The sequence below is a fragment of the Vipera ursinii genome (assembly GCF_947247035.1).
Source record: "Vipera ursinii genome assembly, chromosome: 6".
Lineage (NCBI taxonomy): Eukaryota > Metazoa > Chordata > Lepidosauria > Squamata > Viperidae > Vipera > Vipera ursinii.
In genome coordinates this window covers 5,171,807-5,199,136 of record NC_139515.1, presented here as the reverse complement: position 1 = coordinate 5,199,136, position 27,330 = coordinate 5,171,807, and the positions used below count along the sequence as shown (strand labels likewise).

The window sequence follows — 27,330 nt, the reverse complement described above, 5'->3', positions numbered from 1 at the left end:
TTATTCTCCTTTATCCGCTGTTTTAAACACAGAATCTTCCCCTAGAGTTTTGCAAAGTTCATTTAGCCTTTGCTGCATTTTTGGCATCCCCGCAAGTTGCGATTCGAGTCTCTGCTTTTCCTCGCTCAGAGTTAAGCGGATAGCAGAGTCCAGCTCTTCGAAACGCCAGCCTCCTTCTCCGTCAAACTGGAGCAAGTGCGTATGGTACTTCCTGCAGAATAAAAAGAGGCAAGGGTGGGGGTGGGGAAACTCACTATAAAATCGAGCAACGGGACCCCTGCGTTAATATACTGCTCAAAAAATAATAAAGGGAACAGAAAATAAGACATCCTACTATTAAATACAGTACATTGTGTTAAGTGTTCCCTTTATTTTTGTGGGAGCACCAGCCCTTTGGAACCAACTTCCCCTTGAGCTTCGGATGGCCCCGGACCTCCGGTCCTTTCGCCGCGACCTCAAAACTTTTCTCTTCCATCAGGCTGACCTGGATTGATGATGGGTTTTTAAATATGTTTTAATTTTTAACTGTAGTTAATTTATTTTGGGGCTGTTATTTAATTCTTTTTTAATTTTTGTATTGTTGTTTTTATTGTTGTAAGCCGCCCTGAGTCCTTCGGGAGATAGGGCGGCATATAAATCCCAAAAATAAATAAATAAATACTCACAACTGGGTCATACAGTTCTTTACAGCCAGTTTTGTACTCTCTCCCTCCAACTTTCCCGGGGGCGGGGAGAGAGATACAGAATACAGAGTAACAGAGTTGGAAGGGACCTTTGGAGGTCTTCTAGTCCAACCCCCTGCTCAAGCAGGAGACCCCAGCCTAGACCATTCCAGAGAAATGGCTGTCCAGTCTCTTCTTAAATGGAGAGAAGAAGAAGCACCCTCAACTTCTGGAGGCAAGTCGTTCCCGCTGATTAAAGTGGGAGGTCTTGACTGGGAAACCCTTTCCAAATTACAAGGTGTGAAGAACTCTGTTATTTATTATTTAATTTAAGCAGCAGAGGCTTAAAGCCACATCTGAACGACGGGGAAGAGGGAAGCGTGCATTCCTCTCTAGTGGACTCACCAAAGAGATAGCCTGTGAGTTATTGAAAGCAGGGATATGCCGGCACCTTTTGCAGCCTGGAATATTTTTCCTTCCACATCAATGCTGACGGCACTCGTGCATTCATCTAGCAACGCGTATTTCGGCCTGGCAAAGTAGAGAAACACAATTATTCTTTTTTTTTTTTCCTTCTTTTTTTGCTGTTCCCCTGAATGCTGCACAGCTACTCCTCGGCTGACAGTCATTCTTTTAGCGACCGTTTGAAGCGACAGCCATTTTTCTTGCGTTTCTCCTGATGCCAGGATGGACAGTCTCTCCACTTCAAAGCAACTGGATTGCCAGAATAAGCCTCTATGGGTGTCCCTGTTTCATCTCCTCTCAAAAGAAATGCCGCTAAATTTACATTTGCCGCTTGTCGGCACCACTCCCCGATTTTCATTCACACCGTTCCCGACCCACATATTTCTCGTTAAAAATGTTTTTTTTTTCCTTCTTGCAGATCTCCACAGGAAGATAAGGCTGAAATCTCTCTTTTCGTCTAACCTGCTTTCAGCTGACTGAGGGCTTTTCATACAGCCCAGAGGAAGCATCCTACTGTCCTTGGAAAGTTGCACGTGATCGATTGTCTAATGCCAGACACATTGGATGGAATCCATAGCTTCTAGAGGGCACACCCAGTTGCCCTCTAGTTGCATTTTTTTTCCCTTTTCTCAGAATCTTTCTGAACGAAATCCGCACCAAGTGGTGATTTAATAGGTCTAATCCTTTTTGCTTTGCTGGATCCCATTGTTGTTAATTCTTTGCTTGCATTTATAGTGTCAGGTGCTTATAAACCAGGGTTTTCCAACCTTGGCAACTTGAAGATGGCTGGAGTTCAACTCCCAGAATCCTTCGCTGAAATCAAAAATATTAAGTCTTACCTGTGATAAAACATCCGAGCCATGCCCATTCTCTGCTTCTCTCCTCCAGATAAGACGTCTTTCCATTCGACCACAGCGTTCCAACCTTCGGGAAGAGACATAAAAGTCACGAGGGGCTTCCTGTGTATTTTACAAACTCTTTGCATCCTTGGTAAGGCCACCTTAAGGGACGTGGTGGCTCAGTGGGTTAGGACGCTGAGCTTGTCGATCGGAAGGTCGGCAGTTTGGCGGGTCGAATCCCGAGTGCCGCGTAACAGAGTGAGCGCCTGTTACTCGTCCCAGCTCCTGCCAACCTAGCAGTTCGAAAGCACGTAAAAATGCAAGTAGAAAAATAGGGACCATTCCGGTGGGAAGGTAACAGCGTTCCGTGCGCCTTTGGCATCTAGTCATGCCGGCCACATGACCACGGAGATGTCCTCGGACAAGCGCTGGCTCTTCAGCTTTGAAACGGAGATGAGCATCGGCCTCTAGAGTCGGAAACGACTAGCACGGATGTGCAGGGGAACCTTTGCCTTTACCTTTAAGGCCACCTTGGCCAACTCAAAAGAAGAGTTCCCCAAACGCCGTAAAAGTAGCCCAGGCTACGGAGAGGTCTTTGGTGAAAGAAGCAAAATACAGGTGTGGTCCCTGACTTAGGACCACCATTTATTGATTGATTTCTTTGTTTCAATTTAGAGGCTGCCCACCTCGCCACGAGGTTACTCTTGAGTGGCTGACGCCATTTCCGCCCAAAATTTCTGTCACTAAGTGAGACCGATTTCAAGTGAGCTTTGCCCCATTTTGTGACCTTTCTTGTCACGGTTGTTAAGGGAAGCCCTGCACATTTTACGTCAGTAACCCGGCTGTAAATCGGATCTGGCTTCTCCCATTGACTTCGCTTGTCAGGAGGTCGCAAAAGGGGATCACGTCACACACACACGCACACACACACGCACACGCACCCCAGGGACACTGCAACTGTCATAAATATGAGTCAGTTGAGCAAGGAGTTGGACTAGAAGACCTCCAGGATCCCTCCCTCCCAACCCTACTATTCTCTGTCTCACTCAGAGTAGCCTTCTGAATTTGGATCACGTAGCCAGGGGGAGGCTGCCGCAGTTGTAAGTATGAAAAGCAGTCGTAAGTCGCTTTCTTCAGCGGCATTGTAACTTTGACCGGTCACAAAACAAATCATCATAAATCGAGGACTACTTCTATAGAGTTATTGCAGGAAAGTTAGCCTTTCCAGAAAAGATTCTGAAGGTGCATGTGAAACTACAGGAAAGACACGGACAATTCTGGTCAGGGACCTGTTTATGCCTGCAGAATCCACAGGACAAATGTCCATGGAGTTTCTCAGCCTCCAAGTATGGTTATCCCAAAGGTGCTTTTTTTTCAGGAGCCAGCAGTGTGCTGCAACTGCCAAAAAAGCCAACGCAGTCCTAGGTTGCATTAACAGAGGGACAGAATCAAGATCACTTTAATACCACTTTACAAGGCCTTGGTAAGGCCAGTTTTGGTCGCCACAAGATAAAAAAAGATGTTGAGACTCTAGAAAGAGTGCAGAGAAGAGCAACAAAGATGATCAGGGGACTGGAGGCTAAAACATATAAAGAACAGTTGCTGGAATTGGGTATGTCTGGTTTAATGAACAGAAGGGCGAGGGGGGACATGATAGCAGTCTTCCAGTATCTCAGGGGCTGCCCCAAAGAAGAGGGAGTCAAGCTATTCTCTGAAGTACCTGAAGGCAGGACAAGAAGCAACAGATGGAAACTAATCAAGGAGAGAAGCAACCTGGAACTAAGGAGAAATTTCCTGACAGTGAGGACAATTAACCAGTGGAGCAACCTGCCTCCAGAAGCGGTGAATGCTCAAACACTGGAAGTTTTTAAGAAGAGACTGGGCAGCCATTTGTCTGAAATGGTATAGGGTTTCCTGCCTGAGCAGGGGGTTGGACTAAATGACCTCCAAGATCCCTTCCAACTTTATTATTATTATTATTATTGTTGTTGTTGTTGTTGTTGTTGTTGTTATACTTTCTTGTGTTTCTTTTGAAGACATTTCACTTCTCATCCAAGAAGCTTCTTCAGCTCTAACTGGATGTTGGGAAGTGGAAGGATTTATACCGTTTGCAGACATCTGGTCATTTGCATTCCTTTAGAGCAGAGGTCTTCAAACTCGGCCCTTTTATGACTCATGGACTTCAACTCCCAGAATTCCTCAGCCAGGCACACAGGCTGAGGAATTCTGGGAGTTGAAGTCCATGAGTCATAAAAGGGCCGAGTTTGAAGACCCCTGCTTTAGAGAGTCATTGAAACCAGGGTCACATGAGTAGTGCAATTGTGTGTGGAGCCTTCTTGGCTGAAGGTGACCCTGGTTTCAACAACCCTCTAAAGGAAGACAAACGACCAGCTGTCTGCAAGGAGTATAAATCCTTCCACTCCCCAGCATCCAGTCAGAGCTGAAGAAGCTTCTTGGATGAGAAGCGAAACACCTTCAAAAGAAACACAAAGAAAGTCCAGCTGCCTCCTGGGGGGGAAAAAAAAAGCACCTTTGGGACTGCAGGAGGACAGTTGATCTGACGGACTTTCCTGGTTTCATTGGCCTTTGCAATCCCAACTTCCTAACGATATGCCATATTTTCCCAGGGGAGGGGAAATGCATACCTCCCTCTCTCTGAATAATATGATTCAGATGAACTATCTGTAGGATAAACTCTAGATCCAGGTCTTGGTATCCTTTTTCATGCATGTCATCCACTGAATCAGGATAGATGACTTGATCCCGTAGCGTTCCCAGGGACATGTAAGGCCTGGAAGAAATTTTTTAAAAAAAAAAGATAATTGGAATTTGTCCTCTTCTTGCCTGGGATATCGCATCTCAACCCTGCTATTTCAGGCTGCTGTTCTCCCAGCAGCAAATAATGCTTTAAACGCCACGTTTCTAAATACTGTAATTATCTGGGGATGATTTGTTTCCTAAACTTGCCCGAAAAAAACAATGCACTGTTTACAGAAGAAATCATTAGAGTTTATTAGCGGGGATAATTCTGGCTTAAGAAGAATGCTTTCCATAAAGCAGAACTGATCCAATTTCTTTGAAAGAAAATTCACAGCAAACAGAAAAATCGGTATCAAGTCGGAACTATTCTCTAGGCAAGATGGGCAGCAAAGAAGTCTGAACACTGAGTAAAAAATAAATACATATTTTTACTATCTTCTACACCGAGCTGATACAAATGGGAGAATTTTCGTGGACTATGTGAAAGCGGTTCTTTTTCCAAATTCATACAGCCTCTTTTTTTAAAAAAAAAAATAAACATTCCTAGTTATTCCCAAGTCTGATCATCTGGATACCTTTTTGACTGGAATTACGGGCTGACTCTAGAGATGGGGATGTGTTTAAGATGTGTTTTGTTGGCTGGTTAGTTGGTTTGTTTTATTAGCAATAAGTTAAACTGGTCGATAAATCTAACTAGACAACAAGAATTCTAAAATGTTGCCTCTCGTTGGCCTAACCAACAGTAAAGTTTTACATTCCTGATTCCATTCTGACAATCGGGGTATCTGTGGGGAAGGAAAGGGTGGGCGGAATAAAAAACTTCAAGCCACAATTTAAATCTTTCTCCTTGTTTTACTGTGCACATGAAAAATGACCGGGCTTCAACTGCATCCTTGCAGTTAACACTCTTTGTTAAATTGTTGAAAACTGTCTCCTTGAAAAATGGAGAAAAATCATCCACTGGGGCAAGAGAATACAGGTAAGTCCTTGGCTTAAGACCCCAACTGAGCTCAAGATTCCTGTTGCTAAGCGAGACGGTTGCTGAGTGGAATTTTTTCCCCCCATTTCACAACCTTGTTTGCCACGATTGTTAAGTCAGTAACAGCGACTCTGACTTCCTCGTTGACTTTGCTTGTCAGAAGGTTGCAAAATGCGATCACATGACCCCGGGACGCTGCAACTGTCAAAAATACAAGTCAGTTGCCAAGCATCTGAATTTTGGTCACAAGACCACGGAGATGCTGCAATGGTCGCAGGTGTGAAAAAGGGTCCTGAGTCACTTCTGCAGTGCCGTTGTAACTTTGAAACATCGCTAAATGAACTGTTGTAAGTCAAGGTTTACACGCACCTCCTTGCCAGCAACCAATATCCAGATGAGCAGAGATTAACACTAGACCAACACTAGACCAATAAACAGTACCCCAATCAAGGAGCTGCCAATTCAAACAAGCTAGCTAACAATAAACCACAGCCTACCCCACGATAGCCTTGGGAAGGAATTGGACCTGCTTTTGAGCCAACATTGGGAAGGTGGCTCAAAGTAAAAAAAAAAATAAGTAAAAATGCATTAGCTAAAATATTGGTACATGTTAGTGTGGACAAAAACAAAAGATGTTGAGACTCTAGAAAGAGTGCAGAGAAGAGCAACAAAGATGATCGGGGGACTGGAGGCTAAAACAAATAAGGAACAGTTGCTGTAATTGGGTATGTCTAGTCCAGACATGTCAAACACAAGGCCCGGGGGCCGGATCCGGCCCGCGAAGTGGTTTCATGTGGCCCCCGAAGCCATCCTGGAAGCAGTGAGGGAACGGCCCCCACTGCCTTGGCCCTGGCCCAGAGACCCTCCTTCTGCCAGAGACCCTCAGATCTCTCCCACTCCTGCCCAGGCCCCCATAGGCACCCTTGATGCCAATGATGTAGAGCTGGCCATGCCCACCCAGTAGGCCATACGCACTCCAGTTGCGCCCACCCAGTAGGCCACGCCCACCCAGGCTATACCCACCCGGCCCTCTGAGGGCAACCGCAATGCTGATGCGGCCCTCAATGAAATTGAGTTTGACACCCCTGGTCTAGTCTAATGAAGAGAAGGACGAGGGGGTGATAGCAGTGCTCCAATATCTCAGGGGCTGCCCACAAAGAAGAGGGAGTCAAGCTATTCTCCAAAGCACCCGAAGGCAGGACAAGAAGCAACAGATGGAAACTCATCAAGGAGAGAAGCAACCTAGTACTCAGGAGGAATTTCCTGAACAGTTAGAACAATTAATCAGTGGAACGACTTGCTTCCAGAAGTTGTGGGTGCTCCAACACTGGAAGTTGTTAAGAAGAGACTGGACCACTGTTTGTCTGAAATGGCCTAGGTTTCCTGCCTGAGCAGAGGGTTGGATTAGGAGGCCTCCAAGGTCCCTTCCAACACTGTTATTCTGTTATTCAAGGAAGAATTGATTAGAATCAATCCATTTTTGATTGGTTGAACCCAGAGTGTTCCCACCAATACTGACAGGGGCAAGCCACTTGTATATAAAATGAGAGCAAACCCCACAGCTAGTTAGGTCATGAAATGTCTGCAAGAAAACCAGCTCAAAGAACACTTAAGGACCACACAAACTCATCCTACATCTACTCTGTCACCCATTTAATGAAGAATTTAAAGGTGCCATTTCTGGCCTAACTCTTCACTTGTCTGGGGCATTTTGAAAAAAAACAACCCTGGAAAACAGCGAATCTCCTAGGCCAGGGGTCTTCAAACTTGGCCCTTTTGTGACTTGTGGACTTCAACTCCCAGAATTCCTCAGCCAGCATGGCTGGCTGAGGAATTCTGGGAGTTGAAGTCCACAAGTCACAAAAGGGCCAAGTTTGAAGACCCCTGTCCTAGGTAATCTAAGAACGTCACATTTATAACAAAAGCCGGCTGGCATAAAAACACTGGAATTCACCGTTAATGTTCTTACAAGGAGGATTAAGGCCTCAATCCTGACCTACATCCCGACAAACGCAAATACGGGCAGCTGAAAAAAAAAAGGGAATTATTTATAGGATTTGCAGCCGTTATTCCATACAGGTGGAACATGTCTTTGGTGTCATCTACTCTCCAAGTTACATTTAAGATCCCACCACCACCACCACCATTATTATTATTATTATTATTTATGTTTATTTAAAATTTTACATGCAGCGAGAGTCAGATCGAAAGAAAAGGAGGGGAAAAATTTAAAAATAAGCAAGCAAAAAAAAAGCTGTGAAATACGTCTTCCTGCACTCTCTACCGTCTTATCATCCTCTGTCTCTCTTAGATGTATATAAATCCTTTCAAACCCTAGTCCATATATTTGTAATCCGCGGATCCATCAGTCATATTTACACGCCCACGAAATCTGTTCCATCACTACTGATGGTTCTTGGATTTTTTTTTAAACTAATATGCTACTTTCTCCGCTGAAATTAGCTCAAGAGCAGGCCAGGCCAGGTGATTAATTTTTTTTGCACAATTCTTTAACGGATGAGTAATTGATCTGCGCCTAAATAACTGTCAGTGAGCTTTTCTGCCCCAGCATCCAGCAGGGTCTGTTAAATATTTCAAAGAGCTCAGTTACTACAACCGAGTGTAATTAGTTTATACCCGTTAGCACAACTTATCCAGCACAGAGCTTAGCGTATTTTTTTTTCCATAGCAGGAGATTATAATTAGAAGTCATCCTGCTGACACAGGAAGGGGAAAAAAAATGACCGACTATTGTTCCATTACAGAAGTGCAAAAAGTGCAAAAGTCTTCTGTGTGGGAAGATACTGTGGCCAGTCGAAGTGGCGTTTAGGAGAGGTCTAGCTAGGCCCTATGATGTGGGGTGCCTGAGGCCTTAAGGTCGTCTCCCCTCCTCTTGAACGTTTAACATATTTCATGGGTGAGATCACCAACATTCATTCATTCATTCATTCATTCATCCATCCGTTCATTCATTCATTCATTCCATTTCTGTAGCCACCCATCTCAATCAATGACTCTGCCATCCAAAAATTCAGTACGTTGAGGATACGCAGTTATTCACAAAATCATAGGAATGGACCCCAGAGGTCATCAAATCCAACCCTCCTCCCCCCCACCCCCCGCACTGCACACTGTAGGATTCCTTACACCGTGGAAAATGCAGAGACTTTTCCACCGATCTAAGAATCCAAGGTGATCTTCACAAACTTTCCGCGTAGGACATGTTCTTTCCCTTTGGGATGTTATTTTGGGGGAAGGGGGCTACTTTCAGCAAGACACAGAAGATATATTAATTGGGTTGGAAGAGACCTTGCAGGTCTTCCTAGTCCAACTCAAGTAGGAGACCCGGCCTACACCATTCTGGACAAAGGCCTGTCCGGTCTCTTCTTGAAAACTCTCCAGTGATGGAGTACCTACAACTTCTGAAGCCATGCCACTGATGATTCATCGTTCTCCCAATCAGGAGATTTCCCTTAATTCTAGGTTGGGTCTTTCTTGGATGATGCTCCAAGATATTACTTCTTGTCCTGTCCTCAAGTGCTTTGGAGAATAGGTCAACCCTCTTTTCTCTTCCCCTTAAGTACTGGAAGACTGCTATCCTCTTTGGCAGACTAGACATAAACCATACCCATCCCTCAACTGTTCATCCTATGGTTTAGCCCGTAGACACCACCACCACCACCGCCACTCCCGTATTATGAACCGATTTTGTAAGAATTGAAAAATTCCAAACCTTTGTGGAATGTAGAACATATGCTGGGGAGGTGGTTTGTAAAGAACCCCTTCATAGACGGGCCACAAACCACTTAGAATCCTGAAAAGCGAGCTTTTCCCACAACCATTGGGACCGGCAATTAGGAGATGCATGCCTTTCTCAACCTGCAAAGCGGAGTGAGAGACACAATCACTTTGGGAAGACTACTTCTTTTTGCCTGGCTTTTTATCGCAATAGCACTTAGATTGATATACCGCTCCGTAGGACTTTACAGCCCTCTTTCGGTGGTTTACCGTGTCGGCGTGTTGCCCCCCCCCACAACAATCTGGGTCCTCATTTTACCAATCTCGGAAGGAGGGAAGGCTAAGTCAACGTAGAGCCAGTCAGGATCGAACTCCTGGCAGTGGGCAGAGTCTGCCTGCAACGCTGCCTTCTAACCACTGCGCCACTAGGGCAGAGATAACAATAGTACTGATATACCGTTTCATAGTGTTTTACAGCCCTCTCTAAGCCGTTTACAGTCTCAGCGTGTTGCCCCCAACAATCTGGGTCCTCATTTTACTGACCTCGCAAGGCTGAAAGGCCGAGTCAACCTTGAGCTGGTCAGAATCGAACTCCTGGCTGTAGGAATGCAAAGTCAGCCTGCAATACTCCGTTCTAACCACTGTGCCACCATGGCAGAGATAGCAATAGGAACGGCACTTAGGACTTATATACCGCTTCACCGTGCTTTACAGCCCCCTCTAAGCGGTTTACAGAGTCAGCATATTTGCCCCCAACAATCTGGGTCCTCATTTTACCAACCTCGGAAGGAGGGAAGGCTGAGTCAACCTTGAGCCCCATCAGGATCGAACCCCTGGCTGTAGGAATGCAGAGTTAGCCCTCAATACTGCATCCTAACCACTGCACAACCAGGATTCTTTTTTATCAAGATGACTTGACACCATCCATACGTTCTCCCCGCACCCTCGAACATGCTGATTCAATGACTAAGATTCACCCTAAGTTTTGGTGTGTTCCCACTCCCCAGTCTGGATCCTTAGTTTGCATAAGAAATTCAAGCACAACTGAAGTGTACTGAAGCAACAATTTCCCCCCCCCCAAAAGTATCTTTCACAACATATGTTAACAGTTAATTATCTGCATCCCTCATGGTACCCAATTCTACTTAGACATCAGCTATGGATATCAACTGATATATAAATATCGACCTAAAATTGCTATTATTGCCCATTGAAACATAAACTGAAAGGCAGTACCGTGCATTACAATTTGCATCTTATTACTGCTTCCTATTTTAGTAACAATCAAGCCCATTTATTTTTAAAAACAGGAGCATCGGTCTCTCTGTGAGAACAGGGGGAAAAAATACATTCCAACAGGCTAAGGTTGATGTCGAATCTCAATTCTGGGCACTTCTTAGATTGTAGCGGCAGTTCCTAGCTTAAATGGCACAGTTTAAAAAATGAATTCAGAATTGCCATATTCCACAATGTAGGTAGTCCTTGATTTACAACTCTAAAGGAGCACAGAATTTCCAATGTAAGCCATAGCGGTCATAAGTCGAGACATCCATCAGCCGAGAGCCGATTTTACAACTAAGGAAAGGGGGTTGACGTTAAGCGAATCTATGTATTGCTACGGGCATTATTTTAATATTATATATCGATCAGGACACTGAGGGAGATAAGATATGGCCCCATGTACCAGGTTGCATGTGGGGATTGTGAACTGAATGACGGAGAGAGCTCAATTTATACAATAAGGCCCATATACATAAACAGGAGTTTTCATAACTACTGACTGCAAACACGTTCAGTCGCTGTAGTTACTTCTCATGTACTCGCAGAACATGGAGAGTAGGCCAGGGGTAGGCAACTTTGGCTCTTTTATGACTTCTGGACTTCAACTCCCAGAATTCCTGAGCCAGCCATGCTGAGGGAAAAGGGAGAGGTTTCCAAGCTGAGCCATGCTGGCTGAGGAATTCTGGGAGTTGACATCCATGAGTCATAAAAGAGCCAAGGTTGCCTATCCCTGGACTAGGAGATACATAGGTCCTGGAAGACCTATACAGGCAACCCTAGACTTACAACCATTTGTTTAGCGACCGTTTAAAGTTACAATGGCACCGAAAACAATGTGTCTTAGGACCAGTTTTCAGACCGTTGCAGCATCCCCAAGGTCAGGTGATCAAAATTCGGATGCTTGGCAACTGGCACGTACTTATGAGGGTTGCCGTGTCCCGGGGTCACGTGATCGTCCTTCGTAACCTTCCCGGCTGGCGTCCAACAAGCAAAGTCAACTGGGGGAAGCCAGATTTACTTAACAACCCCATGATTCACTTCACAACTGAAGCGATTCCATCAAAGCTCTGCCCAAAAAAAAAAGGTTGTCAATTGGGGCAAAGCTTGTTTAACCACGTTTAGCAACGGAAATGTTGGGCTCAGCTGAGGTCGAGGACTACCTATAATGGGATAAACTAAACATTTCTGCCTCTGTCGTCAAGCTGCTATGCCTACCTTGCTTGATCTCCCCATTTTCCATATGCTTGTCCAAGTATTTAACATAAGGTACATGAACTCTGTGCTCGTTTTGTGCTAATTGGGATGACAACAATCAGAAGGTTCCTGCATAGCATCTTACTTTGAAGTTTAGCTTGGAAATCATCACATCTCCATTTGGGGTAATTATAGGGACATTTTCACAGATAATCCCATGATCAATATCTATTACTTTTCCTATAAGTAAAAAAAACAGAAAAAGACAAAAAGAACAAAGTACGTTAATAGAGCAAGCAGACACACACGGAGCGCAGAAAAGGAAGTTATTGTTTTGGGAAAGGCTGTTTTGCAGACAGACCTTCGTTACCGGGTGAGTTTCACACAAAAAAGGCCTTCCTAAATTCTAGATGGGATGAAGGAAGAGGCTGGACTTTTGAGTCTTCGGTTATATGAAGAACTTGCACCAATACCCAGCATAGAGGAACCCTACAAATTTGTTATATGGTGCTAACTTTTATTTGACACTTTAGGAAATGGTTCTAGATAAGTCTACACAATACTCCCAGTATGATTTGAAGAATTCAGGTTAGACACAAGTCCAAACATAGCCCCTTCTACTACTTCTTCAAGCAGCCAAATCTTTTCCTAGCATCATGCAGGACTTCAAAAGTCAGTGCTATAAAGCTGGGGAAAGACGAACTTCTTTAAAACTTCGGATACTAGGCTGTGTTCATGCTCCCATATACTGTGTATGTGTGTGTGTATGTGTGTATGTATGTATGTATGTAAATATATGTATAAAAAGGTAAAGGTTCCCCCGCACGTGTGTGCTAGTCGTTTCCAACTCTAGGGGCCGGTGCTCATCTCCGTTTCAAAGCCAAAGAGCCAGCGCTTGTCCGAGGACGTCTCCGTGGTCATGTGGCCGGCATGACTAGACGCCAAAGGCGCACGGAACGCTGTTCCCTTCCCACCGGAGTGGTCCCTATTTTTCTACTTGCATTTTTACGTGCTTTCGAACTGCTGGGTTGGCAGAAGCTGGGACGAGTAACAGGCACTCACTCTGTTACGCGGCACTCGGGATTCGACCTGCCAAACTGCCGACCTTCTGATCGACAAGCTCAGCGTCCTAACCCACTGAGCCACCGCGTCCCTAAATATATGTATATATACGTATATAGAGAGATAGAGATACATATAGATATAGATAGATAGATAGATAGATAGATGATATAGATGATAGATAGATAGATAGATAGATAGATAGATAGATAGATAGATAGATAGATAGATGAGAGAGGATAGATAGATAGATAGATAGATAGATAGATAGATAGATAGATAGATAGATAGATAGATGATAGATAGATGAGAGAGAGAGAGGATAGATAGATACAGAGGAGATATATATGATATATAGATATAGATGAAATAGATTATATATATGAGATAGATAGATACAGGGCTTTTTTTCTCATAGAACGCTCAGAACGAAGTTCCAGCACCTTTTTTGGATAGTACCTTGTAGGGTAGGCAATGTGGTTTTCTATGACATGTGTGAGTTCAGGCACCTTTTTCTTTTACAAAAAAAGCACTGGATAGATAGATAGACAGATAGATAAATAGATAGAGATGAAATAGATGATATAGATGATAGATAGATGATAGATATATAGATATGAATTGATTTCCAAAGCCCAACTAGCTCTACCCTTGATATCACCCTAGGGCAAGGTTTCCAATCTTGGCAATTTTAAGACATGTGGATTTCAACTCCCAGAATTCCCCAGCCAGCCATGCATAACTCACCACCCATGCACATGGGGCCCAACTCACGAAACAGCTGCCTCCTTGCTTAGAAACAGAAATGTTGGGTTGGGCATGTGATATAACAAGGCATGCAAAAAGGGGGTTGAATATGCATCACAAGGGCACAGTGGTTTCATTTATTATTATTTTTTGTCATCTCATTCTTCCCTCCTCCTGTCCTGAAAATACCTCTGCGCTAAGCGCATTGATGATCCTGTAAATTGCTCTTTGCCATTGATCGATCGTTATGCTTTTAAGTGGTCATCGTGCATTAAAATGGATGGTAGCTGTAGTTCAATATAGCCACTGGATAAGGGAAAGTCTGCGTGGATGTTTATTTGAATCATCTGAACAGCCCCTTCCTTTTGACTTTTCATTTAAAGAGAGTTTCTTGACTTCATCTTCACACCATCAAAGGTCAAGGATTGTATTAAGAGCAAGGGGTCTTCAAACCTGGCCTGACTTGTCGACTTCAACTCCCAGAATTCCTCAGCCTGGCTAGATAGCATTCAAGCACAGAGGGGCTATTTTTAAAATGTTAACAGATGTAGCATGGGGTCTTAGCTGAAGTAAAAAAGTTATACCAATAAAATAGTATGCTTTTTAAAATATTAACAAGAACAGAGTTGGAAAGGGACCTTGGAGGTCTTCTAGTCCAACCCCTTGCACAAGCAGGAAACACTATAACATTTTAGGCAAACAGTGGTCCAGTCTCTTCTTAAAAATATCCAGTGTTGGAGCACCCACAACTTCTGGAGGCCAGTCGTTCCACTGGTTAATTATTCTCACTGCCAAGAAACTTCTCCTTAGTTCTTAGTTTCTTTTCTCCTTGATTAGCTTTCAGCCATTGCTTCTTGTCCTGCCTTCAGGTGCTTTGGAGAATAGGATGTCCCCTCTTGTTTGTGGCAGCCCTTCAAATATTGGGCGATGCCATCATGTCACCCCTTGTCCTTCTTTTCATTAAACTACTAGTAAAGGTAAAGGTTCCCCCGCACAGGCATGCTAGTCGTTTCCGACTCTAGGGGCCGGTGCTCATCTCCGTTTCAAAGCCGAAGAGCCAGCGCTTGTCCGAGGACGTCTCCGTGGTCATGTGGCCGGCATGACTAGACGCCAAAGGCGCACGGAACGCTGTTACCTTCCCACCGTAGTGGTCCCTATTTTTCTACTTGCATTTTTTACGTGCTTTCGAACTGCTAGGTTGGCAGAAGCTGGGACGAGTAACAAGCGCTCACTCTGCTACATGGCACTCGGGATTCGACCCGCCAAACTGCCGACCTTCTGATCGACAAGCTCAGCGTCCTAACCCACTGAGCCACCGCGTCCCTTATTAAACTACTAGACCCACCTAATTCCTGCAACCATTCTTCATATGTTTTAACCTTTCATTTATTTACGCATTCATTTGTTACTTCATTCATTTATTCTAATGCTATTGTTCAACGTTGTACAAAATTGGCAGTTGCCCTCTTTCTCTCACACGCTGAAATTAGCCACAGTTATCTGTGTTCAAAGCTTTAATGCAGCATTAAAGTCCATTCAGTTGCTAGTTACTCATTATGCCTCCTTATTATGCAAAAACATGCCCACTGAATATGCAATTAGGTATTAACAGGATCACGCTAAGAATATTACATTTCATATAACGTTCATGAATTTTCACGTAATATCCATAATGTCAGCAATGAGTCAAATGATGCTAAACAATGAAAGGACACATTCCAACATACAGAGTATGTTGGGATTGTATATCATTGTATATTCTTTACCCTTTTAAGGGATCCTCACTTGTATCTAGGTGGGCCTCTCCTTGTTAATGTATAAATAAAGAAATACTAATCTACCTTTTTGGCTCAGATCCTATTTTGGGCAAAGACACACCGGGCTAAAGAACTTTGCCTGTTAATTTTGGCTAGAAGTGATTTATCCTTTTCCGTTGGATCCACTGCCAGTGACAGCGAACGTATAGATTATCTCTTAATAAATGCCTGTTTATAAAAGCAGCACAAAGCTAGTGAGAAACACATATACTTAAGAACAGATATAAACTGTCTCACCATTTCCATGTTAAATTGTACCCAGATGTGAAATATTAAAAATAATAATAATCAAGAAACAGAAACGTATCGATTACCTTTGATTTCTAAGGGGCCATTAATGCATTGTTTGGCTTTATTCCTTTTCTTGTGGCTGCTTTCCCGTTCTGCAGTAAGGTTGGACATTTTGTAAATGCCCCTCTTTACTTCCTCAAAAACTGTAAACATATTGTAAACACGGGCAGTGTAGCCGGCTAACTCTGCAATCTGCAAAGCAACAAACAAATCGCAAGTTAAAGCCACAATGATAAGTTATATGGATCAAGTACCAAAATAAATGCTTGGCTTATTACTGCAAAGGCTTGAATTTGCATTTTGTAATCTGGCTTTTGATGAAGAACAAAATCTCTGAATTCATCATCAGATATTTTTTTCTCTTCACAACAGAGGATCCACAAAACTCAGGTTTTAAACTAAAGTAAGGTATGAAATTTCCATTAGTTTGATGGCTGAATCAGTAAGCCTTTTTAAAATTCCGACAGGTTCTGGGGCAGGATATTAATTTGAAACTATACACACACCTTCTTCTGCTGCAGAAATGGAGCCGTTAAACTCCGACTTTACTAAGAAATGTGGAGTTTAATTGGCTATAGGGGAACGCAAGAAATGTAAAGGAAATGTAGAAGAACATTTTGGATCTAATTATATCCTAAGACGTCCCCGTCTATCAGAACTGATTGCTTGTCTCAAATGGTAACAAATTCTGCTTGCAAACAAATAATCGTCAGCACTTCAATCATATGATTCCTTGAAATGGCAGCAACAAATGAATGCCTGAGCCAGAGGACCTGATGAAATTAATTAATTAATTCTACATCCTGCCTGTTGTTCAAAAGCACAAGATGGCATGCATATTGCTCCCATCTCTCACCACAGCAACCCTGTGAGGTAGGTTGAGTTGATAGACAATGATTGGCCAAAGGTGATCTAGTGAGCTTCCATAGAACAGAACAGAATAGAACAGAGAATGGAATGGAATGGAATTCTATGCACAGCAGAATAGAACAGAACAGAATAAAATAGAATAGGACACTAAATTATAGAATAGAATAGAATAGAATAGAATAGAATAGAATAGAATAGAATAGAATAGAATAGAATAGAATAGAATAGAATAGAATAGAATAAAATAGGAGTAAATGGAATAGAATAGAATAGAATAGAATAGAATAGAATAGAATAGAATAGAATAGAATAGAATAGAAGTAAATAGAATAGAATAGAATAGAATAGAATAGAATAGAATAGAATAGAATAGAATAGAATAGAATAGAATAGAATAGGAGTAAATGGAATAGAATAGAATAGAATAGAATAGAATAGAATAGAATAGGAGTAAATAGAATAGAATAGAATAGAATAGAATAGAATAGAATAGAATAGAATAGAATAGAATAGAATAGAATAGAATAGAATAGAATAGAATAGAATAATTATGGAATAGAATAGAATAATTATGGAATAGAATAGAATAGAATAGAATAGAATAGAATAGAATAGAATAGAATAGAATAGAATAGAATAGAATAGAATAGAATAGAATAGTAGAGTAAATAGAATAGAATAGAATAGAATAGAATAGAATAGAATAGAATAGAATAGAATAGAATAGAATAGAATAGAATAGAATAGAATGGCATAGAAGAATAGAATGGAATGGAATGGAATGGAATAGAATAGAATAGAATAGTATAGAATAGAATAGAATAGAATAGAATAGAATAGAATAGAATAGAATAGAATAGAATAGAATAGAATAGAATAGAATAGAACAGAACAGCCCTGGGCTTCTGCAGAAAACAGCACAATTTCTGAGAAAGGATAAGGCTTCAGCAGAGCATCCCAAAGGAAGAGTAAGCATTCTCATTTTGCAAACTGACCTCAGAAAGAGGATAGTTGCTCAGCTAGTGTCTGGTGACTGACTACTGAAAGATTGAGGAGCCACATCTTAGGAAATAAGAACTCTTGGATGCAAGTTTAGTCCAAAAGGAAAATGTTTACTAGGATGGAATCGATTGTGGCAATACAAGACGGAATCTAACAAAGTTACATTTCAATCCTATATAAAGCATTCCCATTTCAGCCCCTCCCCTCATCCATTTGGTCAGATGTCAGGCCCTTCCATGGGAAAGGGAACTCTCCTTGGTTTTATGGTTATTGCTTCCTTTTTTGTTCAAATGTTCCCTGTTGTTTGAAGATGCCTAAAGTCTATCCTCTCCCCCCCCCTTCGGAGAGATGGCAGAATCCCCAGAATAAGCACATTGTTCTACCTATACATTTATGAAATGTGATATAAATGGATTCTGACATCTTCTCACAATCTACAAAATTTATTCGGGGGATCAGATCTTTTGAAATGCAGGCAGTCCTCAACCTACGACCACAACTGAGCCCCGAAGTCCTGTTGCTAAGTGAAACATTGGTTAAGTGAGTTTTGCCCCATTTTACGACCTTTCTTGCCGCAGTTGGCAAGGAAGGTCATAAAATGGGGCAAAATTCACTTAACAATTGTCTCGCTTAGCAACAGAAGTTGTGCTTGTAATTTGAGGATTACCTGTGCTTGGGACTCATTGATTTTTTTGTTAATTTCACATTATTTATCCTTGCTTTATAGCAGGGGTAGGCCACCTTGGCTCTTTTATGACTCGTGGACTTCAACTCCCAGAATTCCTCAGCCAGCATGGCTCAGCATGAAAACCTCTCCCTTTCCCCTCAGGAATTCTGGGAGTTGAAGTCCACAAGTCATAAAGCGGCCTAGGCCTAGGACAGGAGCCAAGAGTATCCTAACTAGTCACAACAGAGGATCCTAAAAAGACATTATTTCCCCAAATTTAACTCTGGAATGCATCCAAGCATTCACGACATATTTTGAATTTTGCTGGGTTTTTTTTTCATTTGCACGTAACTTAAAACAGTCGCCCAGGAGGCAAACCTTATATTTAGGAACGTCTTACGATCCTGACAACATATCACTCTTTCTGTTTACCAAGAGAGTAAGCGAATGGAATACCTCTTTGTAGGAAGATATAATCCTTTCAATGGCATCTGCTCCAGAAACTAACAAATTTCGTGAGGTAGTGAAGGTTTCCGTTCGTTCGCTCACCATGGCTTGTTTCTGGCCACTGTCCAAATCTGTCAGTGAGAAAAACAATCAATGGAAGCAATATTTTCAATATTTTATTGGAAATATTCTAATACGATAGAAGAAGGAAAAAAATGGCTGGGAGTACAAGGGTCTTCAAACTCGGCCCTTTTATGACTCATGGACTTCAACTCCCAGAATTCCTCAGACAATGTGCTTGGCTGAAGAATTCTGGGAGTTGAAGTCCATGAGTCATAAAAGGGCCGAGTTTGAAGACCCCGTCTAGCTCTTTGGGGATTTCTTTTATAGTCACAAGACATTCCTAGTATTTTTTGAGTACACAAAATATTGATATGAATAAAAAGATGAGCCTAGCATTAGGTTGAAACAGGTTGATGAAGCTTAAATTTTATACGGAGATCTGCACCTACAGTTAAGGTTAGACTCCTGTGTCCCATTGGATGTTTGGGAGGTAATTTGGGTTAGAAATGTAAAATTTACTCAAGCCCAAAACTTAAGAGAAAATTTTTATAAAATGTTTTATAGATGGCATTTGGATCCTAAAAAGCTGTCTTGTATGTATTCCAACTTACAGCCCAAATGTTGGAGATGTGGTAGTTTGGATGCTACTTATTTTCATATTTGGTGGACTTGTAGAAATCTAAAAGCTTTTTGGATTAAAATTTGGTGGAACATCCAAAAGATTTTCAAGAGAAAGATAAAAGTTTACTCCACAATTATTTTTATTGGGTGTTATTACAGATGGTGATACTAAAGAAATTAATTTGATGTTGAATTTGATAACAGCTGTGAGGTTATTGGTAGGGCAATATCGGAAGAAGGATTGCCTGCCTACTATAAAGGAATGGACGCTTAAAGTGTTAAATTTAGCAGAAATGGCTAAGATTTCTGCTTACTTGAAGGATCATTCACAAGAAAGATACATTTCGGTTTGGAGAAGATGGATAGATTATATTCAGAAAAAATATGGGACTAAAAAGTTCCATTTAGCTTATGAGTAAACTTTAGATTGTTATAATTTATTTATTTATTATAAGTTGGATATTCTTAGAGTGTTTGTAATCATGTTATAGGCGGGTTAAAGTGTATTATGTATTTGGTTATGTAGATAGTTGATCAATGTTAGTTAGTTTGTGATTATTATATATTTGTAACCCTGTAATCAGCTTTGGGAAGTGGGGGAGGGGGAGGGGGGTTTAGGGGTGGGTTGGGGATGGGATAATATTGTAACTTTCATAAAACTCTTTAATAAAAAAAAAGGTTAGACTCCTGTGAAGCCTGGTTGAAAAATGACTATCCCGGTTAGATTCAAGGTGCCTTTTCATGTTTAGGGGGCTTCTGACCGTTAGTTGGGGGGGGGTCTCCATTTTTTTTATTCTGGGGAAAAGTCATGGCAAAATCCTTCGTAAGAGTTTTCTGGAGTTGGATTTTGGCTTCCTTATGTGTTGACAGCAGAGGAATGTTTGGGTCATTTCTCCATGAGGTCCAGGTCAGGGGTAGGCAACCTTGGCTCATTTATGACTCGTGGACTTCAACTCCCAGAAGTCCACGAGTCATAAAAGAGGCAAGGTTGTCTACCCCTGGTCTAGGTGAAAATAGAAGGTCATGAAATGCATGTTTAAGGCAACATCTGGATGTACTACCTGGTTGCATCTGGGTTTGTGGCATTCAAGGACTATCTTGATATTGGCAGTAGGGGGTAAGCTAGACCTAGTGTTAAAGGCAGCTTATGTAGCAATAGCACTTAAGACTTATATACCACTTCACAGTGCTTTACTGAATTCTCTGACCGGTTTACAGAGTCAGCTTATTGTTCCCAACAATTTGGGTCCTCATTTTACCGACCTTGGAAGGATGGAAGGTTGAGTCAACCTTGAGTCCCATCAGGATCAAACTCCAGGCAGTGGGCAGAGTTTGCCTGCAATCCTGCATTTTAACCACTGAGCCACAGGGCTCTCTGGTTATTATCTATGTATTGAATGAAGTTTCCTGTCTCTTTTTTTCAGAATGGATTATACCATTGATCCAGCTTAGTGAAAAAGAGCTATGCGCAATCAGATGTGATTGAACAATACATAACATAACATATATAACATACATAACATAACATAACACAACATAACATAACATTCTAATCCAAACAAAAAATAATTTTTGGGATTTAAAAAAAACACAAAAACAAATATTAGGTTAAAAAATGGCATAGCACTTCAAATGTCAGTGTGATTTGCCTTCCCCCGCCCCCCCGTGATTTCTTTTTTGACTTCCTGGTCTTGTTCACATACAACAATGAAGTTAGGTGAGGGACATGGATTATTCTGCCAAATTAAAATAAACAATGAAGAGCCATCACTCTTACCAATGTATCAGGTAATAATAATCACTGGTTTAAAACTCATTTACACAGGAGCAGTATTACATTTATTGGCATTGTAACTACAGGTAGTCCTTGACTTAACAACCGTTGGTTTAGTGACCATTCAAAGTTACAACAGCACTGGAAAAAAAAGTGACTTATGACCATTTTTCAGTTACGACCGTGGCAGTGTCCCCTGTGGTCACATGATCAAAATTCAGACGCTTGGCAACTAACTGGTGTTTATGACTGTTGCGGTGTCCCGGGGTCATGTGATTCCCCTTTCGCGACCTTCTGACGGGCTGTCAATGGGGAAGCCAGATTCCAGGTTACGAACTTATCAGCTGCAGTGATTCACTTAACAACGGAGGCAAGAAAGGTCGTAAAATGGGGCAAACCTGCTTAACAAATGTCTCCCTTAGCAGCAGAAATTTAGGGCTCAACTGTGGTTGTAAGATATCTCCCTTCTTCCCACGCTCCCGTTTCACCAAAATCCCGATGAAAGCAATCTTACCGCCATCAGCAAATCCTTTTGCGGTGATGATAGGGACCGCCACCATAATCAATCCACTGCTACTCCAGACGTATTTCATCAGGAACTGCTCAAGCATGATGTACCATAAGCGCTTGGACAAAATGACGTTCGTCTGCTCTTCCAGCGCTTTGTAGCTTTTCTGAAGTTGGCGCATTTCAACCTGTGAATTTTATTTTATTTTATTTTTTTAAAAAATGCAGTTGCTACAAGAATGTGATCTATAAGGATATCCCATAAAAACTGATCAGACAGGCCCCTTACAGGTAGTCCTCAGCTTACAACAGTTCATTTATTGACCGTTCAAAGTTACAACGGCACTGGAAAAAAAAGGGACTTAGGACCGTTTTTCACACTTATGACCGTTGCGGCATTCCCCCCGTGGTCACGGCATCAAAATTCGGGCGCTTGGGAACTGACTCAGATTTATGACGGCTGCATAAATCCCCTTTTTCCGATCTTCTGACAAGCCAAGTCAATGGAGAAGCCAGATTCACTTAACAGCCGTGGCAAAAAGGGTCGTAAAATGCGGCAAAATTCATTTAGCAACTGTCTCACTTAGCAACAAAAAATTCGGCCTCAATTGAGGTCGTAAGTCAAGGACTAACTGATGTTACCCTGAGGCAAAAAGATACAGGATTGCAACAAGCTTGATTCAGTTGGTGGGGAGAATATTTAAAGTGTCTCTGTGTGAACTAAATGTCTACATTACAAGATTAATGTGCAAATTACAGAGAAATGTGGAGGAAGAATAATCACAGGTTCCCACAGAAGGATGACAGATTACACATTCTTCAATGTCCACAGACCTGCTTTATAGCCACCACTGTTGACAGAACAGAAATTCATCCTGTGAGTAAATTTAATTTCTGCCAAGCACAAAAAATATGGTAATACAAATTGGGGAGTTACCTAAGGAATTCTAACCTACGGCTGCCTTCTCTTACCCCCTTCCGGACAGTTCTGCTGGGAATAATAATAATAATAATAAAAACAATCTTGCTAATCGAGTACAGAGAAAAGACCCAATTTGGCAACCACTAGGGCAGTGTTCCTCAAACTAACTTGGCAACTTTTCAGATGTATGGACTTCAACTCTCAGAATTCCCCAGCCAGTGAGGTGGCTGGGGAATTCTGGGAGTTGAAGTCCACACATCTTAAAAATTGCCAAGTTTGATTAACATTGCTTTAGACCAGGGGTCTTCAAACTTGGCCCTTTCATGACTTGTGGACTTCAATTCCCAGAATTCCTCAACCAGGCCTGGCTGAGGAATTCTGGGAATTGAAGTCCACAAGTCATGAAAGGGCTAAGTTTGAAGACCCCTGCTTTAGATTTTGGCTACCCCATTCATTCAGTGGGTTGTGTTTTTTTTTGCCCCAGCAGATGTTCCCGGGAAAGATTTACCAAGAATTACAGCGGCAGCAACAAAACCAGCTTAGATCCCCACTCTTTCTCTCCATCCTCTTACGGTACCTTGTGCCCTCTATAAAAGGCGATCTCTTCCCCGTTGGCAATGATCCGCGAGTGGAGATAGCGCAGGTAGCCCTTCCGTTGGGCCTCCTCCGCCACCAGCTTGCCAAATTTGGGGGAGCAGGCTCTCAGCACTTTGGCCGTGGCGTAGACCACCAGGCCGGCCAGCAGCGTGGGTCCTACAGGGCTGGCCCCTCTGGCCCGGGCCGTCCGGATGAGGGTGTAGGAGGTGAGTCCCACATCCAAGATGGGCTTGGTCAAGTTGGAGTAGAGGTGAGCCACGGACTGGGAGAACATGGTGATGTCCTCGGTGAGCGACTGGTCCGGGTTGGCCAGCCTGCCATCCATGTTGGTCACCTTGTAGTAGGTCTGGCGGTCGAAGTAGGTCAGGTAGGCGTGATCCACCAGGCGGGTGCGGCAGGCCAAGGCCAGCTTGCCCTCCAGGTAGCGGATGGCGCTGTTGACGAAGGTGGCCGGGATGGCCACCAGCAGCCACTTGAGCAACTTGCAGGCGAAGCTGCGCGGACGCTTCTCCACGATGCTCTTCACGATCTGCCCGTCCAGGCCGGCCACGTAGATGGAGAGGAAGGTGCGGGAGACCAGAGCCGCCGAGTGGAGGCCCAGCCAGCCGCTCTCGGCGCTGGCCAGCCGCGGGAAGAAGATCTTCCGCAGGGCCAGCAGCTGCCGGAGGAATGCCGCGTTGGCTGCCGGCGAAGCTCGGCTTGCAGCCGGCCCGCGGCGAGGCAACGACAACGACCCCACCGCCTCCTCCTCCTCCTCTTCGTCCTCCTCTTCCTCCTTCGCAGCTCCATCCCAGGCCCGGCGAGGCTGGGCCCGCTGCGTCCCCGCTGCCCGCCGTAGCCGCTTGCAAAGCAGCGGCCAGAGGATTTTCAGCCCGTACGCCGCAGCCAGCAAGGCTGCCGCTCTCTTCGCCGCGCTCGCCCGGCTCCAGCCCGGCGCTCGCTCGGCCACGCTTGGCAAGCTGGCGCTCATCGTCCCGTCCGGAGACTCGCAGATGCGGACGGACGGACGGACGGGCAAGGCAGATGCCACGGCAACCTCCGCCGCCCGATTGCCCGCTCGGGTGCAGTCGCCGCAAGCTCCACCTCCTCCGCCGTTCCTTGGCCGCGCCCGCACCGGCAAGGGGGACGCTTCCCCACGAGCAGAAGCTGCGGGTCGGGCCTGGGAGAGATGCCAAGCCGGGGATGCTCCTCCGTGCGGGGGGAGGGGGTGCGGAGCTGCGGGATGGCCCTTCTGCGGGGACGCCCTTTCCGGGCTGGTGGTCCTCCCCGAAGACACCCCCACACTCGGGGGCGGGAGGGGGGGGAATGAAGGGGTCCGTGCAGGGCAGGCTGGGCGTGGGAATGCAGCCCGCTGGGCTGCCTGGTTGCCTTCAAGCTGGGTTTCCCTGAAGATGGGTGGCTGGGGAATTCTGGGGGTCGAAGGCCACCAAGTGGAAGCATGATGGGTGGGAAATTCTGGGGGTCGAAGGCCACCAAGTGGAAGCGTGATGGGTGGGAAATTCTGGGGGTCGAAGGCCACCAAGTGGAAGCGTGATGGGTGGGGAATTCTGGGGGTCGAAGGCCACCAAGTGGAAGCGTGATGGGTGGGGAATTCTGGGGGTCGAAGGCCACCTAGTGGAAGCGTGATGGGTGGGGAATTCTGGGGGTCGAAGGCCACCAAGTGGAAGCATGATGGGTGGGGAATTCTTGGGGTTGAAGGCCACCAAGTGGAAGAGTGATGGGTGGGGAATTCTGGGGGTCGAAGGCCACCAAGTGGAAGCGTGATGGCTGGGGAATTCTGGGGGTCGAAGGCCACCTAGTGGAAGCGTGATGGGTGGGGAATTCTGGGGGTCGAAGGCCACCAAGTGGAAGCATGATGGGTGGGGAATTCTTGGGGTTGAAGGCCACCAAGTGGAAGAGTGATGGGTGGGGAATTCTGGGGGTCGAAGGCCACCAAGTGGAAGAGTGATGGGTGGGGAATTCTGGGGGTCGAAGGCCACCAAGTGGAAGAGTGATGGGTGGGGAATTCTGGGGGTCGAAAGCCAGCAAGTGGAAGCCTGATGGCTGGGGAATTCTGGGGGTCGAAGGCCACCAAGTGGAAGAGTGATGGGTGGGGAATTCTGGGGGTCGAAGGCCACCAAGTGGAAGAGTGATGGGTGGGGAATTCTGGGGGTCGAAGGCCACCAAGTGGAAGAGTGATGGGTGGGGAATTCTGGGGGTCGAAGGCCACCAAGTGGAAGCGTGATGGGTGGGGAATTCTGGGGGTCGAAGGCCACCAAGTGGAAGAGTGATGGGTGGGGAATTCTGGGGGTCGAAGGCCACCAAGTGGAAGAGTGATGGGTGGGGAATTCTGGGGGTCGAAGGCCACCAAGTGGAAGAGTGATGGGTGGGGAATTCTGGGGGTTGAAGGCCACCAAGTGGAAGCATGATGGGTGGGGAATTCTGGGGGTCGAAGGCCACCAAGTGGAGCGTGATGGCTGGGGAATTCGGGGGGGTCGAAGGCCACCTAGTGGAAGCGTGATGGGTGGGGAATTCTGGGGGTCGAAAGCCACCTAGTGGAAGCGTGATGGGTGGGGAATTCTGGGGGTCGAAGGCCACCAAGTGGAAGAGTGATGGCTGGGGAATTCTGGAGGTCGAAGGCCACCAAGTGGAAGCATGATGGGTGGGGAATTCTGGGGGTTGAAGGCCACCTAGTGGAAGCGTGATGGGTGGGGAATTCTGGGGGTCAAAGGCCACCAAGTGGAGCGTGATGGCTGGGGAATTCGGGGGGGTCGAAGGCCACCTAGTGGAAGCGTGATGGGTGGGGAATTCTGGGGGTTGAAAGCCACCTAGTGGAAGCGTGATGGGTGGGGAATTCTGGGAATCGAAGGCCACCAAGTGGAAGCGTGATGGGTGGGGAATTCTGGGGGTCGAAGCCACCAAGTGGAAGCGGGATGGGTGGGGAATTCTGGGGGTCAAAGGCCACCAAGTGGAAGCATGATGGGTGGGGAATTCTGGGGGTGGAAGGCCACCAAGTGGAAGCATGATGGGTGGGGAATTCTGGGGGTCAAAGGCCACCAAGTGGAAGCATGATGGGTGGGGAATTCTGGGGGTCAAAGGCCACCAAGTGGAAGCGTGATGGCTGGGGAATTCTGGGAGTTGAAAGCCACCATCTGAAAGCATGCTGGCTGGGGAATTCTGGGAGTCAACATCCACCCATTTTCATTGTCTATGGAGATTCTCAGTCGTCCAGGTCATAGTTGTCCCCAAGGTGGTTTTTCAAGAGGCAACTGGACTTTCTTTGTTTTTCCTTGGAAGATGTTTCGCTCTTCATCCAAGGAGCTTCTTCAGTTCTGACTGAATGGTGGAGAATGGGAGGATTTATATTCCTTGCAGTCATCTGGTCATTGGTACTCTCTCTGAGAGTCATTGAGCCCACTTGGGAATTTATCTCTGCCCTCAAGGTCACCTGAAGAGTGCAAATGGGTGTGCAACCTTCTTGGAACGGCTGAAAGGACTGTGTTGTAAACAGGAGGTGGGTGATGTTGCATCCCTCCCCCTCTGTTGAGAGAGGCCTGTTCAGTTGACCCGTCTTTCAAACCACTCTCCACCATTCAGTCAGAACTGGAGAAGCTTCTTGGATGAGAAGCGACACCCATCTTCAAGCTGTCAAGGGTGAGAAACATTGCCTTAGAGCCCTATTTCCCAATTTGGGACGTTTCCAGATGGGTGGGCTTCCAATCACAAAATTCCCCAACCAGCGTGGTCACTGATGGGAATTCTGGGAGTTGAAGTCCACCCACCTTCAAGACTGAGAAAGACTATATGACAGCAAAGTAACTCCGTGACAACAGCAGCAGCAACGATGAGAAGGTGGGGGCTGCAGAGAACATTGGCAGAGGAAGCGCTGATGATGTTACGTAGTTGGGTAATGAAACGTCTGCAAAAAAACCACCCAGTAACGAAGCTCAGAGAGTACCCTCAAGGGAAGACTCTGTGATCCACTGCAGGAGTCATATAGCCTACACCTAGGCAGCGTAGGCAACTGACTGAAGATTAAGAAGATT

The 27,330-nt window shown here is 44.7% G+C and overlaps 1 protein-coding gene across 1 annotated transcript; it reads right to left on the bottom strand.

The window, feature by feature from the left end:
* Positions 1 to 26,308, bottom strand: ABCD2 (ATP binding cassette subfamily D member 2; the record flags this gene model as incomplete). Its single annotated transcript, XM_083366541.1, has 11 exons — positions 1 to 211; positions 1,068 to 1,193; positions 1,967 to 2,051; positions 4,612 to 4,757; positions 9,439 to 9,584; positions 12,064 to 12,158; positions 15,859 to 16,027; positions 18,831 to 18,952; positions 21,794 to 21,974; positions 23,286 to 24,916; positions 25,009 to 26,308. 11 exons carry the CDS (start codon positions 26,306 to 26,308, stop codon positions 1 to 3), a joined length of 4,212 nt encoding a protein of 1,403 aa, XP_083222667.1.
* Positions 26,309 to 27,330: the final 1,022 nt, after the last annotated feature.